This window comes from Rhizophagus irregularis, chromosome 29 (genome assembly GCF_026210795.1).
Source record: "Rhizophagus irregularis chromosome 29, complete sequence".
NCBI classification, from domain to species: Eukaryota; Fungi; Glomeromycota; class Glomeromycetes; order Glomerales; family Glomeraceae; genus Rhizophagus; species Rhizophagus irregularis.
In genome coordinates this window covers 2,386,313-2,404,192 of record NC_089457.1, presented here as the reverse complement: position 1 = coordinate 2,404,192, position 17,880 = coordinate 2,386,313, and the positions used below count along the sequence as shown (strand labels likewise).

Below are 17,880 nucleotides of genomic sequence, written 5' to 3'. Positions count from 1 at the left end.
CGTACAATATCAAGAACCATACTTTTGTGATTCTGAATTAATTAATTACCATATTTGGATTATAATAATCTTTAACTACTGTATATGAATAAATTTTATAAATTTTCGAATTTGATTCATACCTCATAATTAGTTTGATTTATTGAATATATTATTTGATTTTAAATAGTAATAATAGAAATTTTATGTGAGGAGGAAAAATATGATAAACTGGTGATATAACAAATTGTTCAAGAGAATATTTTGCAATGATCTCAAGGAACCCTAACTCTAATCCTAAATTCCCTTGTCAGTGAGATGATTGTCGGCGAACATTTGTCTGCGAAATGAACCTGTCGGTGAAAAGTTCGGTGAAAAGTTCTGTGGGTAATTGACGGTGAAATGATTGTCGGTGAAAATGAATGCGACAATGATAGTCATAATAACAAATTATTAAATAAAACGTACAAATAAAACGCATATATTGTAATATTAGAGTCAAATTTTACACTTTTATTACTTTTATTATATCAAAAGCTATCTAATAGTAATTTCTAATAAAATAAAAGTTTTTATTATAATCTAAACTACAAGAAAAAAAGCCAATAAATTTTATAATTATACGGGATGATTACCCACATCCAATAACTGCAATATTATGCATGTCAACCAAAATTATGCTTTTATATACATTAATCAATATTTTTTATCCCATTCTTTTTACTAGCAATAGGCTGCATAATAAACATTTTTATTTACTGCACATTCACAATGGTAATAAGTATGATAATTTATGGGTCATATCATGAGAATCGGGGAATCACATTTTGGACTGCATTTTTTATGAGAATCATTAATTATAAGATTATTTGAATTGTTTATATTGTTAAATTTTATTAAAATATCATTTCTTTTGAGATTTTATTAGCGTATAATAATTATTCCAAAAAAATAAATATCATTGCTTATTTTTTAAGGAAAATTATATAAAATAAAAAGAAAGAATACATTTAATTTATCTTACAGGGTTACTAAGAAAAATTAGAAAAAACTATTTTTCTAATATTTTTTTGTTACATAAAAACGAAAATTTTTAAAATGCAACACAACTTAATAATATTTTAATGGAAATATTTTACAAAGGGGAAAAAAAAGGGGAGATTCATTAAGATTTTTAAAAATTAAAATTTTTAAAATTATGATTAAAAGATATTTTAAAATTATGATTTAAGATTTTTTTTGAAAAAAAATAGGGAGATTTTAGTAGTGGAAATAGTTGGGAGAGGTAAAACGTCCTTCGTTATAACCGTCGGTATAAAGTCAAAACCATCCTAAAATTTTAACCGTCGGTATATAAGTATAGACAATCCGTATTTTTTTCGTTAATTTTTTGAACATTCGTTTCCGTTTTCGTTCTACTTTTTATTGAAAAATTCTTTTCCGTTTTCGTTCTACTTTTTGAACATTCGTTTCCGTTTTCGTTCTACTTTTATTGGAGATTATGAATTAACATTTTGTTTAATGATTTTTTTTTGGTTTTTTTTTTTTTTAGAAATTTTTCGATATCATTTTCGTTGATGGAAAAAAATCTCCAGTCGATGGCCACCGTATTTATAATGGTTGAAGCCTATTAATGAACCATAGAAGATTCGAAGAATCATTTTATTTTTAATCATTAAAAATACAAAAATAGATAAATTGTAACATTAAAAAAAAAATCATACGATTATTATTATTTGTGCATTCGATTGTTTCGTTTATAAAAATTATAAATTATAATTATAGCACAACGTTATCCATTTAATCATGACTTTTACTTAAAATGAAAAAAATAAATGAGAAGATTATGAAAAAAAATCATTGTACAATTAAAATTTCTCACAGTTATCCGATATATGCTTACTTTATTTGGTACGTGTTTGAACTCCTATTGTTTCATTTCATTATTTTAATGAAAAAAAAAGTTTATGTTCGCGTTAAAGTTTGATATCAATATACCAAAAATGAAGAACAAGAGATTTTGAAATCGAAAAAAAAGGAAAAAATTAAACAAAGTTTAAGTTTCAATAAATAATAAACATTTTGAAACTTAAAAATTATTTATATTTGGATTTTTATTTTTGACGCGTTAATCATATGATGATATCTTCTATCAGATGTGTTTGTTACATTATTTAAATTAAAGTTAGTACGACAACATTTTTTTTTTTCATAAATGAAATTTTCGTAATGGATTGTTGAAAATTCAAGGTTTTGATCTTTTAGTAACTTATTACTTAATTAAGTATTTCTTGAATATATTATAATAGGAAATAATTTTCTTTTTACTTTTTGGCGTTGTCATGAGAGTTTCTTTTTTTAAGGTTTTACAGATTGGGAGTCATTAAGTAAATCATACATGTTGAAACAAACAAATTCTTTCATTCTAGGTTTCGTTTTATTGGTCGATCTTTGAATTTGTTTAAACTTTTATTTATTTATCCAATAATAATAGAAAATTCGGGATTCAGGATTCGGGATTCGGGATTCGGGTTCTCTCATCTTAGAATCTTTTTTAAGAATATTTGAACAAAATTAATTGGTTATATTTAGTAGATACACTAGTTTCGCTATGATATAATTACATATTTTTAAGGAGTTATACAACCAATAAAATTTAATTAATTACATAAAAAAAATGTATATTTTATTTTCTTGTAATTAATTTACATAAAGAATTAATTATGTAAAGAAATGCGTTAAAAAGAATATTTTTATTTATGAATTAATTAATTAAGGAAATGCGTTACTAACAAAAAAATTTTTTACTTTTTTTAAAAAAAATTATTTTTAGAATAATAAGATCTTTCTATTTTAACATTTGAATTATGATACCATTTTTAAATTGTTAAAACTTTTAAATATTATTACAAATTTAAATAATTTTCTAAATATGTCAATATAATCAAGGGTTAATGTAACGCAAACCGATTTTTTCAGAAACAATGGACATTAAATTTTCCTTTATTTCTTTTTTTTTTTATTTATTTTTATGGTTTCTTTGGCTTTTTTTTTTTTTTCTTTGATAACTTTTATCCATAAAAAATTTTCAAAATTGGAATTATTTATTTATTTATAATAATCTTTATCCTATTGGTTTCGAAATTATTTACAAAAAGTTATTCGTAAATATAAATATTTAGATATTTTTTCGATATCTAAAAATAGAATTATTTTTCCTGATAAACTTTCATCATCTAAAAAAAAACCAGAAAAAAAAAAAATTTTTAAATTTAGTAATTAAAAAAAGTGGAAGCCTGAACGGGGCGGAATGTTTATTATGTTTATCAATCGGAATGTCAATCCGAACTTGTGATTAACAAATAAAGCAATTTATTTTATCAGTTTACAAATCGGGTCTATTAATTTTGTGGTCTTATATTCGAATATCTCAATCCGGTATTTTTTTTTTTTTTCATTCAAATTTACTTAGACTGTTACACTATATTGAATATTAAATTAACCAAGAATTATGATTATTTAGTAAAGTCAGAGGGAAAGTAGAGAAGTTTCATGAAGTCAATGTGGCTGAATGCACCTTATAAATAAAAATACTTGCGTTAGAACAATTATTTGTACCAAATAACTTCGTCAAGTGAACGACTCAAGTATAAGCGTACATTACGACACGATAGTAGAACGAACGTTCAATATTTGAAATGTATCTTTACAATCCATCTTACGATGAGGGTGAATATTAAAATCTTCCGGACTTCATTATCCCTATGGATGGGGACAACTCGCTCGGTTCGGCTCGGTTCCGAACCGATACTATTGAAAAACCCATGTTGAGCAGAGTTATAATCGGGTTTGGGTCCTTTTTTTTACATTGACGATCAAATATCTTATCCTCAATTTCATTCTCTAAGATTTTCATTATAAAATAATAGGTATAATATTAAAATGTTTCCATTTATCAATTTATTATTTAAATGTCATAAGAAATTGCTACTATTGTGAATTGCCATTTATATTTCCCAATTATGAGGTCTTGACTTCTCTAACTAAATCACGTGAAGTCTTTGGATATCAAAGTTCGTATCATTCTTATCTTCAATATCAATTATTAGTAGTTCCGGTTTTGTCTATATTATTAAAAAAAATTAATATCGATTCTTAAGGTAACATGCCTTTACCAGACCTTAGTGGTACTTACTTGCTCCGAGTCTGTATATATCAAAATTTATTAAAATCGATTTGGAACCGATGTACACTCAGTTCACCTTCACTATAGTGAATCCCATGGGCTGGAGATTAAAATTAGTGAGAAATTCACTATACTGAGGGTCATTTTATTATATATATAAAAAATTCTGTACCTGCAAGTTATTCACTATATAAAAATTCGCTATAGAGAGGGTGAACTGTACCAACCGAATGGAACGAACCGACTCAAGTCGCTGAAGTTTTGATCGGATGAACATGGATAAACCGTTCTATTAAGAGTAAATGTTTTCATATTATTATAATTCTTTTTTTTTTAATTTAAATAATTTACTCATCACTTCATATTAAAATTACTTAGTATATTGGCGGAATATTACTAGTCGAATAATTTAAATCTCAATGGAAATATAGCGTATTAAACGCTACTTTTTGCGACAAGTTACCCATGTTAACCCGACTACAGGTTACAACCCGCCATAAAAAATAACGTATCCACGCTACATAATTTAGCGTGTATACACTGTATTTACTACGCACTTTTGATCATGATGGCTTTCCATAGTAAGGACACTAGAAGGACACATATAATAACACAATTAACCGAGTGTGCAGGAATTTAGTAAATGATAAACCAACTCTACAAACCAATCGACGATGGTGACGTTAAGCATTTAACTAGCAAGAACTAGATTATTAGAATAAGAATGCTTATAATAGAGAAATAATTACTAACCATTAATTGTTTATATTCAAGATGATGGACATATTGTATACTGTATAACTAACTGGTCGGCAGTCAAAATTGACCTCTGTCGACGGTCAATAACGTAAGGTAAATTTGCATAGCTTCATATATACGTTTATAATGTACGTTTTTATTGTAGGATTGATGCCTAAAAAGTTTGTGATTGAGAAATAATAATTAATCTTGATATCGGAAAATTCTTCCCACTTAAGATCCGCATGGAAATCCACTTCAAATATTGTGAATAGTTCCAATATTTTCCAAGTACTCTGTAACAAAACACATGGTATTTTAGATTAAAAAAAAAAATAATTTTAAAAAAAGTTTCGAAGCGTTGGAATTGAAGTTATTCTCGACGGTCAATAACGTAAGGTAAATTTTCACAGCTTCATATATAGGCTTATATTGTAAGTTTTATTGCAGGATTGGTGCCTAAAAAATTTGTAATCGAGAAATAATAATTAATCTTGTTCATTTTCCCACTTAAGATCCACATGGAAATCCACTCCAAATATTGTGAATAGTTCCAATATTTTCCAAGTACTCTGTGACAAAACACATGGTATTTTAGATTTTTTAAAAAAAATAAGTATAAAAAAAGTTTTGAAGCGTTGGAATTGAAGTTATTCTCGACGATCAATAACGTAAGGTAAATTTTCACAGCTTCATATATAGGCTTATATTGTAAGTTTTATTGTAGGATTAGTGCCTAAAAAGTTTGTAATTGAGAAATAATAATTAATCTTTGATCATCAGAAAATTCTTTATCCACATGGAATCCACATTCAAATATTGTGGATAGTTCCAATATTTTCCAAGTACTTTGTGACAAAACACATGGTATTTTGAGATTTTTTAAAAAAATAAAAAAATAATAATTTAAAAAAGTTTTGAAGCGTTGGAGTTATTCTTGACGGTCAATAACGTAAGGTAAATTTGCACAGCTTCATATATACGCTATAATGTTACGTTTTTATTGTAGGATTGGTGCCTAAAAAGTTTGTTGAGAAATATTAATATTCTGATCATCAGGAAATTAAGAACCACCTGGAAATCCAATATTTTTCAAGTACTCTGTGACAAAACACGGTATTTTAGTTTTTAAAAAAAAAAATAATTTTAAAAAAGTTTCGAAGCGTTGGAATTGGAGTTATTCTTGACGGTCAATAACGTAAGGTAAATTTGCGCAGCTTCAATATATACGCTTATAATGTACGTTTTTATTGTAGGATTGGTGCCTAAAAAGTTTGTTGAGAAATATTAATATTCTGATCATCAGGAAATTAAGAACCACCCGGAAATCCAATATTTTTCAAGTACTCTGTGACAAAACACGGTATTTTAGTTAAAAAAAAAAAAATAATTTTAAAAAAGTTTCGAAGCGTTGGAATTGGAGTTATTCTTGACGGTCAATAACGTAAGGTAAATTTGCACAGCTTCAATATATACGCTTATAATGTACGTTTTTATTGCAGGATTGGTGCCTAATAAAATTTGTGATTGAGAAATATTAACATTCTGATCATCAGGAAATTAAGAACCACATCAATATTCTGAAAAATAATTTAGAAAAGTTTTGAAGCGTTGTAATTGGAGTTATTCTCGACGGTCAATAACGTAAGGTAAATTTGCGCAGCTTCAATATATACGCTTATAATGTACGTTTTTATTGCAGGATTGGTGCCTAAAAAATTTGTGATTGAGAAATATTAATTAATTTTGATCATCAGAAATTCTTTTCCACTCAAGATCCACATGGAAATCCACATCAAATATTGTGAGTACACAGTGAAATTCGATATAATGGAACCATCCGTTCCATTAGTAAAATAAAAATCCGTTATATCAAGAATTCTGATATATCGAGGGTAAATTAATTATACGTTATGATAATCCGCCAATTCCGATATATCACTTATGATCCGTTATATCGAGGTTCCGGTATATCGAATTTCACTGTGTAGTTCCAATATTTTCCGAGTACTCTGTAACATATTTTTAGATTAAAAAAAAAAATTTAAAAAGTTTCAAAGCGTTGGAATTATTCTCGACGGTTAATAACGTAAGGTAAATTTGCACAGCTTCACATATACGCTTATAACGTACGTTTTTATTGCAGGATTGGTGCCTAAAAAAATTTGGGAATGAAAAACATTAATTAATCTTGATTGTCAGGAAATTCTTTCCATTTAAGAACCACATGGAAATCCACATGGTATTTTTGGCGTAGATTCACGAAATTCGAAGATTAAAATATGTAGGATATATGGGAATGTATGTAATTTCCACATATTTCTGAACTGGACCGATCTACCTAAAAATTTCAGATGACATCAAAAGATGCTCATCAGTATATCAAGACAATAAATAAATGGTAAGCAAATTATCCTATCTATATTCTATATTTACTGCATATTACAGAGATATTTTCATATAAGATTGTTACTGTTTTTTTTCGTCCAGAAAAAAATCCTGAAAGGAGCCGATGGAGCAATTTTTTTCGCCATATATCGTCAATATTTTTCAAAGTTTACATTTTCGAAGATAAAAAAAATTTTTTAACATTAAAGAATTACTTTTCTGATATAGCTTTTGTGAACCAATAATTTTTTTTTTATAATAATGATCAAATTGGCAAATAAAACTTATTACCATTCATGCGGATCACAGAATTAACTTTGTTTATTATCCAAAATCGGGACAATCGGACGCATACCGGACAGATCTTCACTCATTATCCAATCGGTTATTGAAAGTTCTAAAAAGGTAAAAACTACTGAACTATTATCAATGCTGTGTAATAAAATATTCTTTATTTTTCATATTCTATTGTTATTTTCAGTCAAATAGGAATAAGCAAGAATGATCGATATTTTTATGAGAAATCCAATATTCGAAATCAGTATTAATAGTATTAATTCGGGTCCGTCCAAAATCCCATTAATTCCTATTTATCACCGCAGTATTTCCAGATATTGAATTGAAGGATATCGGTCGAAAACCGATATATCTTTATTCCCCCTATCCAATAACTAAGATATACAAAAAATATTCATCATGATTTTTAACATCGAAACCAGAAAAATTTTAACACAAATTATACCAAAATTTTTTGCTAATAAGATCAAAATTTTTTTTCACTAATTCAGGTTCAAAAAAAAACACATACAAAAAAAGGTAATTTTGACGAAAAAAAAATTTATTTTACCTATTTTACCTTTGAAATCTTTGAAATTATAGAATTTTCTGAAATTTTTTTTTATTTTTTTTTTCAGGAAAAATATACTCATCATTATTTCGTCTCTCTCTTTTACATTTCCTTCCTACATTTTGAATTTTGGGGATAACTGAAGAAAAAGAAGTTTTCTGTGAAGTTTTCAATGGTGTTTCTATAAATGATAAATAATTATAATAAATAAAATTAAATTATTTAATAATTTTAGTAATTTTAGCAAATCATCTATAAAGTTATAAAGTTCGATTGGATTTGAAACCACGAAACCATAATATTCGCCTTTATAAATCTAAATTATTATTTAAAAAAGATAAATTTCATCAAATATATATAAATTTATCGCGAGGAAAAAAAATGATGAAAGGCTCATCACGAGAAGAAAAGAAAGAAATAAGTAAAAAAAAAAAAAAAAGAAATGATGGGACTAATAACGGAAATTCCACGATATACACAAGCATCATATGAATGATATCATAATTCTTCCTGATCGGTAATTTATTGTAATATATTGTCCGAATTAAAATATTGAATTTTCATCCAATTCTTACTAAAAATGCAAAACAAGGGAATTTTAAAATATTTCCAAAATTTTTAATTTTAATCGATTGAAAATATTGAACTTTAAAAATCTCTAATTCTAAACTGAGTAATGAATAATTGGAGGACAACATTATATTCTATATACATTTATACATCCAAAATAAGTTAGTCAAACATCTTTACAATGAAATTTTTCGCCTCTGGATTATCATTTTTCTTAAATAAGGTAAGTTTAATATATTGAAGTAATTTCCTTAAGCAAATATGATAGACAATTATATCATAATTAATTATTAAAAAAAATTTTTTGAATCTCCATTTTAATTTTTCCAAATTTGATATTTTAATTTTTAAATTTATATTATTTTTTTAAATAAATTCTGATTTTTAACGGAGAGTGATTCCTTTCGGCTGTATAATGTATGTAATACAGATGTTAATACAATATACATTGTACTCTTTTTTTTTTTAAGGTTATTTTAAATTAATGAATGGCGTATTTAAGGGTGATTCCTTAGCCGATTGTCGGTTCAACTTTTTTTTTTCTTTTAAAAAAAAAAACAAATGAGTAAAAGAAATTCATAAATTTTTTTTCTTGAAATAAGATTATTGGTTGGGAATGTTTTCGGATCTAAAAATGTTGCTCTTTCCAAATATAGAATGATGTGATCTTAGAATTAAAATTCGGAAAAATTAGGAGAATTATAATCAAAATATAATCAAAATCTCTTTAACTTTTAAAGTAATTTTCATATTCTTTATTAATTATTAATAGGAATAGATCAAATTTCGCGATTTCAAAAAAAAATTCGAACTTTGAAACAAATTATGCAGAAAAAATTGACAAAAAATTTCCATTTTCAAACTGGCGCCCTTGGAAGATATTCCGAAGAGATGTTCTCGTGAACATTTTTAATGCAAAAGAATTGACCCATGACGAACGATGGCAAATGTAACAATTATTGTGTTCGGGTCAGGCGTGTGTATTTAAGGGATCTTCTATGTTGAAGTAATTACCATAAACATACTTTCACGTCACAATTCATCATATTAATGGCTGACACCTGTACGAATCATATGAATAATATAAATAATATATACTATCATGTGATGATAACACAACAGCATCATGTACTGTACATTTTTTTAGTGTAATGTATGAAAAAAAAAATGTACGTGTTTCCTATTAGTAAAAAAAAATCACTTTTTTTTACAATGAAATTCATTTTAATTTATTTAATTTTAAAATTCTAGAAATATCAATTATATAATAGATACAATATATATAATAATATCATTAAATTAAAAAATCTAATAAATCTATTAGGAAATAATTTTATGTAAATTAAATTGACTAAAATAAAAATTCTTTAGAGAAAGTGTAACGTAAAATGACAAAAACATGAATTCCTGGTGAATATTTTAAATATTACTAACGGAAATTTGTGAGAGATAATTTAAATGGAAAACAAAATGAAATAAGATATCCAAGAATTAATCAATCAAAAAAAAAAAAAAAAAAAAATTTTTTCAATATATTGTGAACATATTTGTAAAACAAATAAAAAATCTCTTTTTCTGTATAATAGTTCCAATGGAAAATATTTTAACTTTTCCTAGTAAAGAATGATATCCAAGTACACAAGTTATTCAAGTAATTGATTTTTGATCAACTCTTGAACAAAGCGATATGTCTGAGATCTACATTTATGTATTACTATTGTATATATTTATTTATCTAGATCTACATTATATGTTATTATAGTATAATAAAGTTAATACTAAAACGCGAAATTTCTTACCAGGTAATTCTGTTCCCAAAATGTTCTCTAAAATGATAATTACGCTACTTTTGGAAAAATCCCAAGGAAAATTTCTTACATCAAAGTTGATTGTATCCTGTCAGATTCAATTGTGAAAATTTATAAATACTCGGTTTTTTCGATCCTTCTTTGTTTAATTACCAAAAATACATATTCTTAATGTTCGAATTTCGTATATAAAAACACCGGTTTTTTCCTGCTGTTTTTTTTCTTCTTCATATTCAATATTGATCTTATATAAGTTATTTTCTTAAAGAAAAAATTATCATGCGTACTGAAAAGATCGTAGAAAAGTTCGTACAAAAATACGAACAAGATTTTTATAATCTCATAAATTCGAACCTATCCCCCAAGCTACCGCCAATGAAAAATGGAAAAATCCCACGTCCATGCAACGCTTTTTTCCAATTCAGGCCACTTGTATCATCTTATGCATTGGAAAAGAAATTATCAATAAAAGACGAAGATACGCTCATAATTTTATCTTCCGCTCAAGGTTATTTGGGCAAGGTCGCATCTAAACTATGGAAGAAACTCCCCTCTGATAAAAAGGTCATATTTACAAAATTATTTGAACAAGCCAAAGAATATGTTACAACGACTTATCCAGATTATAGATACAGACCTAATAGACCAAAATCCATTTTTAAGGCGGATCCTCAAAAGAAAAAACTCAAAAAGGTCAGATCCGCACGCGGTAATGCTAATAAAAATAGAAACATTGTAGAAGTTGAAAATAATACCAATCCTCCCACTTCAATTGATAATCTTGATCTGCAAATGAACGTAGATTTATCAACTTTTCAACCATCCATCTTTTCTTTACAAGATGATGTTAGTGATTATATTCCTCAAGTAATCCAATATCAATATGATTGGGATTCTGTTTCTTCACCTCCACTTGCTTACCCCACTCCAAGCCTTTCGCCAGCTTCAACTGTAGTTAATGATTCGGACATAATTAATGATCCAGAAGGTTTTCCCTTTGCGGTAGCAAATAACATTTCTTATATCAATAATACTCTATATCCTGTATCTGACGATTTGATATTCCCTATGAATAATTTGAGTTTCGATAGTTTTAACTAATTATTTTCGTTTATTTTTCGTTTACTTTACGTATTTTTACCTTTTTTTTTCGTTATATTATTTATCGCGTGAGTTTTTCTTGAATAAAAAATAATCAATTTTTTATTCCAACCGTATATCGGTTTTTATTTTTCAAACATAGCTTATTTCTTTTATTTCTTTCTTGAAAAATTATAACATTAAGATTAATCGAAACCATCGAAACCTCTATTCTAATTTCCTCTAATATTTAACAAAATCGTTTTTTTTTCTTTTTCTTTCTTTCTTTTTTTTTCATTATCAAAATCGTTTTATTTTCTTATTATTCAATTAGTTTCAAAATTTATACATATGTTAATTATCTTATTTATATATATATCCAGATAATTTCCTACTACTAAATTTATCTAGATATATATATATTTTTTTAAAAATCATAGAGAAAAAAAAACTAAATTTCGTTATCTTAAAAGAACGCGGAGGGAATTTTTTTTTTTAGATCATAGAGGTTTTAAAATTTATGAAAAAAATTAAGTACGCGGTTATAAACCGCGACCAATTAAGATTATAATAAAAAATTAAGATTTCTTTTTTTTTAAGGTATAACATAACATATTTAACTTACATATATATTGTTCAATGAAATTTGATAACGCGTAATTTTTTTTTTACATAATTTTATGTTTAATATTGTGAACAAGTAAAATTTCTTACGATAAAATTATGATATTGAACGAACTGTCTAGCGGATTTTATGACAATCATCCAATCGGCTGCTGCGGAGTTTGCGGAGTTGGTTGGTTGGGATAACCTATATTTTTACAGTTTACGATATGTTAACGAGATAAAAAAAATAAACAGAAATAGCAAATAAACAAAAAAAAATAAATAAATAAATAAAATATAAATAAATTAAAATAAATAAATAAAAAATTTCTTCAAACCTGTTTGGTTGTACTTTTGAGCACGCATTTTAAAATTATTTCTCCATTTTAAATAATGAAATAGAAGAAATAAGGAGATGAAAGAAAATAATTAGATGGAAAAAAATTAATTTTTAATTTGAAATTTTTTTTATGAATGGATGGAATAACTTTTCGTTGAATGTAAAAATTATTTGAATGTAAAAAAAAAAAATTCTTGTTTATTTTAAAAGGAATAACAAAAAATAATAATAATAATTTTTTTTTTTAAACAATCAGTCATATCCAACCCACTTTTTTTTTTTTTCGTAAATACAATGTAACCTTTTTATTTAATTTTTTTTGTTTCAGCCAATATATCAAAATGATTTCAAATGATTTACGTAAAGAGAAATTCATACAACGTATCTTTTCCAAATGGATCTTCTAACATTCTAAATTATAAGAATTCTTTTAAATATAACCTTTAAAAGAACTTCATTATGGATATATTTGGTTTTTTTTTTAAGGTGAAAAAGTAAATAATAAATTCCAATCCCTGGAGATATTGGATGTAATATTATTCTTCTTGTATAACTCAAAAAAAAAGCCGCTTTTACGATCAAATTTTCAATCATTGAAACACTTTCTTGATAGGGAGTTCTAAAATTAGGGAAAAAAAGAAATAAATACATAAATATAATGAAATTAGGAAAGATGAAAAACCATGAGTCAATAATATGAGAAAATTTTGTTTGTTTAAAAAAAATATTCCGAAATTTCAATTGATTGTTTCAATTAAAAATTTCAATACATAAAATAACCGATGGAATCTCTTTTTTTTTCCGGGGAAATTAATGATTTGTATAACAAGGGTTTACTTGAATTACTTCATAAGTTCATAAATGAATCATACTCCGGTGTAACCGATAAAAAAAAAAAATTTTTTCTGATATTTTTCTTTTCGATTAGCATCAACAAGTTAACACATCTGCGATTCTATTATGATACCATATTTATCAAGCTGTGATGTTCATATTTGGAAGTACAATAACCATATTGTTGCATTACCGATTGTGTTATTGTGAAATATTCCTTCTTGTTCTTCTTGCGGTAGTAATTAAAAGCGTAATGTAAATATCATATTGTATACAAATTACCAAATTACTTTGTCTTATGAATTAATTTATGGGCGTTCACGGAGTTAATCAAAGTAGGCAAGGACTTTTTTGAAATTTAGAAATTTTTGTTCCGATGTGCATTATTTAACGCAAATTATTTCTCATTTTGGTTCATGCTTTGCATAAATGCGTAAAATAATGTAATAAAAAATCATTATTATTAAATATTCTTTTTTTTTTGTAATTTCATTTATGAATTTATCGAGAAATGTTGTGAAATACGGTAAAATTCAATTACATAAAAATATTATCTTATTGGGGGACTCATTATTACTTTGTACTGAATTTTAATTTGTCACGTGATTTATCGACGTCTTTTTATGAGGTAACTTTAAAAGGGCAAATCAAAATTCTAAGAAATTAACCGTCGCAGAATATAATAACTTCTTTTTGAAATTCGTTCAATGAAAAAAATTACAATTAATTATAATCAACTTTTTTTCCAATTTATCAGATAATAGACAATATAACGTAGTGGTACAGTATAACTGACATGATTGACATGTGACACCGAGAAAATAAGTAATACATAATATCTTATTTTATTGTATAAATTGATTTTTTTTTCAATCTTTGAATAATAGTAATTATAATAGTAATTATAGATTTATAAAGCTGTTATTCGGGTTACGGGTGAATCTGATTTTCGAAACTAAGGATGAAACCGTTTAAATTCAATTAAAATACTGAATATTATTAGCTCAGAGCGTAACGAAGGACTAAACATAATAATAATTAGTACTAAGACCACGCGCCGCTTATTTGTACAACATAAATAAATATTTGCGTTCCGGACTTTACAACGGTTTTCCGTTTCCTAGTTATGTATCACGTTTTTTTATAGATGTTCATATATATTCACGTCTGAAGGATATTCTTAAGACGGTGGATATTGAACAGATAATTTAACGGATTATCCAAATACACTTTTTAAGTACTAATGCATAGTGTTGAATTATTCGGATTATTTGAATAAAATCCGAAAGATATCTGACAATCTTTTATTCGTCACATTATTATCTTACAATATCCTACGATACTACGGCGACTTTAGCATCTTTTTTTTCTTGTATATCAGCGTAAATTTTTTTGGTAGTATATTGACATAAAGTAGCAAACTTTTCTACCAGCACAATAAGTATAACTTCACCAATAATTAATTGATGTTTAATATTCAATTATACATTATATATAGTATGTATTATTATAAAAAAGTATTACTTGTTACTTTTAATAATTAATCATATTTTTTAATAAAGGTAAATCATTTCTTCAAATTTTCATTTTGATCTACGTATTTAATAAAGGTTGAAATATTTGAATACTTTAAAAAATTTTACCGTATTAACAGTCTGATGGGACATTTGTTTCGGTTTAGCAACTTTTATAATCCTTAAATTTGGTGTCCTAACTGAATTATAGGCTTGCATTGGCCGAGTCTAGATAGGATTTTTGACAAAAACTTATAGGCTCGGACCCGAGTTTTTATGTTCCGTGCCTGACTCAGTGATGTTGATCAATTAAAAATTTTTTTGATTGGTTATCAAACAGATGACTTCCTCGAAACCGGTTCGGAGTTTTGGATTCTTGAACCGACTTTTAAGAAGACCTAACATGCGTCTTCACATGGAAATCATTTGATTACTTTGATTGATAAAATTCGCTGAAAAAAAATCGGTGCAGGTCAAAAGCGTTTACGGTACTTTATATTTTCCAGTATAATTCGCTTTTTATAAGAATGAAAATCTATCTGAATGCACTTTCTATATTATTGAATGTAACTTCTTCAATAATATCCTGCATTGAAAATAAAAGTTTAGAATGGCAAATAATAGAAGAATTTTCGAAATTGGGGTCTTTATTAGTGCTTTGTTTTTTTTGTACGGGAGAAGGATTTCTATGGGCGATTTGGAAATTCTATAATGAAAAACCACGGAATGCATGGTCTTTTATAATTCTTTTTATAACTATGTTATTTTTTAGAAATGAATATTTAAATGGAATTTTGGTATTGTTGGTATTACTTTTATTACATTCACTACTATTAGATACTAATTTTATGGAAGGTTTTGTGAAAGAGTTATGTCGTTTTGCTTCAATTCAGAATATAACTATCTCACTGATTAGATTAATGTTAAGACCCTTTGAGATGTGTTTTACTTTTATTTATCGTTTTGGGATATTAGTTTTGTTGTATATTGTTTTAGAAGAACATGTTTTTCATTCATGTCTTACTAGTATACGTCCATATTGGTTTAAATTGAAGCTTAGTTTGAGTTTACAATTTACAATTTGTTTAAATTGTGGACGATTTTTGACAGGATTGTATTGGTGTCAAAATTGTGGAAAGAAATATTTTACAGATAATTTCTCAAAATGGACAAGTGGAAATGATTATATTGACGAATTAATAAGAGATACTCAGAAAAATGCAATGGATACAACAGATTATATAGAATGGATACCTTATAGTGAACTTGAAATTATGAAGCAAATTGGCGAAGGTGGATTTGGTACAGTTTACTTTACAATATGGAAAGGTGGTGGCCCTTTAACTATGATAAGAAGAAAAATTGAAAGATTATGGCAATTTGAAGAAAAATATAATAGAGAATCTGGGCATTTAGATGAAGAGGTAAGCAATAATTTAAGACAACATTATGCTGCTATTAAAATACTTAAAAATTCAGATACCAATACTATGGAAAAATTTTTAAAAGAGTTAAAAGCGTATATAAAATGTGTTACTACACTACATCTTCAAAAAGTAATGGTTAGATGTTACGGTATCAGTCGAGAACCGACTATGGGAAAATATATATTTGTAATGGAATTGAAAACAAACGGAAATTTGCGACAATATTTAAAAAAGAATTTTTCAGTACTTAAATGGTATGATGATAAATTAAAAATATTAGCTAATTTATCTAGTGGATTAAAAGCAATTCACGAAGCAGAACTTGTACACCGTGATCTTCATGCTGGCAATATTTTAATTGGACATGATAAAAATGCACATATAACAGATTTAGGATTATGTTGTTTAGAAAATGAACAAAAATCTAAATTTAGCTATGGCGTATTACCATTTATTGCTCCCGAAGTTTTAAGAAATCATAAGTATACTTTCGCTTCCGATATTTATAGTTTTGGAATAATTATGTGGATGTTAACAACTGGACAACTTCCTTTTGCCAACTATGAATATGATCAGTTATTAGAAATAGAAATATGTAAAGGCAAAAAACCTAGAAACTCCTAAATGTTATAGAGAGTTAATGGAAAGATGTTGGAATTCTGATTCATCAAAAAGACCTTTAGCTAGTGAATTGTATAATACAATTAAGTCGTGGTATCTTGGTAAATGTTAAAAATGCTGATCGATTTCCCGCATTAAGTGCATTAAGTGCATATGGGCTAATTTGTCTACCTTTAATTAAAATATTGATTTTGTTACATTTTTATTATACAAAATACTATATAATATACAGTAAATTGAGGGTAAGTATTAAACAATTTTATTTAATGTTATTATACTATAATTGGGTAAATATTTCTTTTAAATTAATATAATTCTTAGCACTTACTATATATGTTAAAAATTTGTATCTCAACTTTAAACGTAAATATCTCCAGATCCAATGATCCAATCGGCAAGCTCTTTTTTCGCTCATATAGACCAGATCAAGGGCTTTCCAAAGAGCCTAAATTTATAAAAAATGAATCAGTGGATTCCAAGATATTTGCATTTAAGCATGTTAAAAAGTTCGTACCTCAACTTTAAACGTAAATATCTCCGAATCTAATGATTCAATCGGCGAGCTCTTTTTTCGCCTATAAAGTCCAGAACAAGGGCTTTCCAACGAGCCTAAAATTATAAAAAACGGATCAGTGGATCTTGATATATTTGTGTTTAAACATGGTAATACAAATTCCGACATAAAATAATTATTTTTATTGTTTGAAAATATCTATTATAATACCATCTTTTATATGATATTTTTATTATATTTTTATAAACATTTATAGCTACTAAGACTATATAAATTTTATTTTACTTTATATTTTATTAAAATATACTTACTTTTTAATAATATATGTTAAAAATTCCATATATATGAGAAATGGGTTTTTTATTAGTGAAATGGGGTTTTTCACAGCTTTTTTACATTTAATAATTTAAGTTTCGCAAATGTAAATT

The 17,880-nt window shown here is 26.2% G+C and overlaps 4 protein-coding genes across 4 annotated transcripts; 3 read left to right on the top strand and 1 right to left on the bottom strand.

Moving 5' to 3' along the window:
* Positions 1-7,301: 7,301 nt before the first annotated feature.
* On the top strand, positions 7,302-7,839 carry OCT59_019867 (uncharacterized protein; the record flags this gene model as incomplete). Its single annotated transcript, XM_066143821.1, has 4 exons — positions 7,302-7,304; positions 7,394-7,458; positions 7,601-7,696; positions 7,773-7,839. The coding sequence occupies 4 exons, from the start codon at positions 7,302-7,304 to the stop codon at positions 7,837-7,839; spliced, it is 231 nt and encodes a 76-aa protein (XP_066005533.1).
* A 2,956-nt stretch (positions 7,840-10,795) lies between these two features.
* On the top strand, positions 10,796-11,617 carry OCT59_019866 (uncharacterized protein; the record flags this gene model as incomplete). The annotated part of the gene is made up of 1 exon (XM_025311797.1): positions 10,796-11,617. The coding sequence occupies one exon, from the start codon at positions 10,796-10,798 to the stop codon at positions 11,615-11,617; it is 822 nt and encodes a 273-aa protein (XP_025168269.1).
* A 4,031-nt stretch (positions 11,618-15,648) lies between these two features.
* Positions 15,649-16,941, top strand: OCT59_019865 (uncharacterized protein; the record flags this gene model as incomplete). Its single annotated transcript, XM_025321651.2, has 1 exon — positions 15,649-16,941. One exon carries the CDS (start codon positions 15,649-15,651, stop codon positions 16,939-16,941), a length of 1,293 nt encoding a protein of 430 aa, XP_025168270.2.
* A 105-nt stretch (positions 16,942-17,046) lies between these two features.
* Positions 17,047-17,620, bottom strand: OCT59_019864 (uncharacterized protein; the record flags this gene model as incomplete). The annotated part of the gene is made up of 3 exons (XM_066143820.1): positions 17,047-17,109; positions 17,267-17,383; positions 17,453-17,620. The coding sequence occupies 3 exons, from the start codon at positions 17,618-17,620 to the stop codon at positions 17,047-17,049; spliced, it is 348 nt and encodes a 115-aa protein (XP_066005532.1).
* Positions 17,621-17,880: the final 260 nt, after the last annotated feature.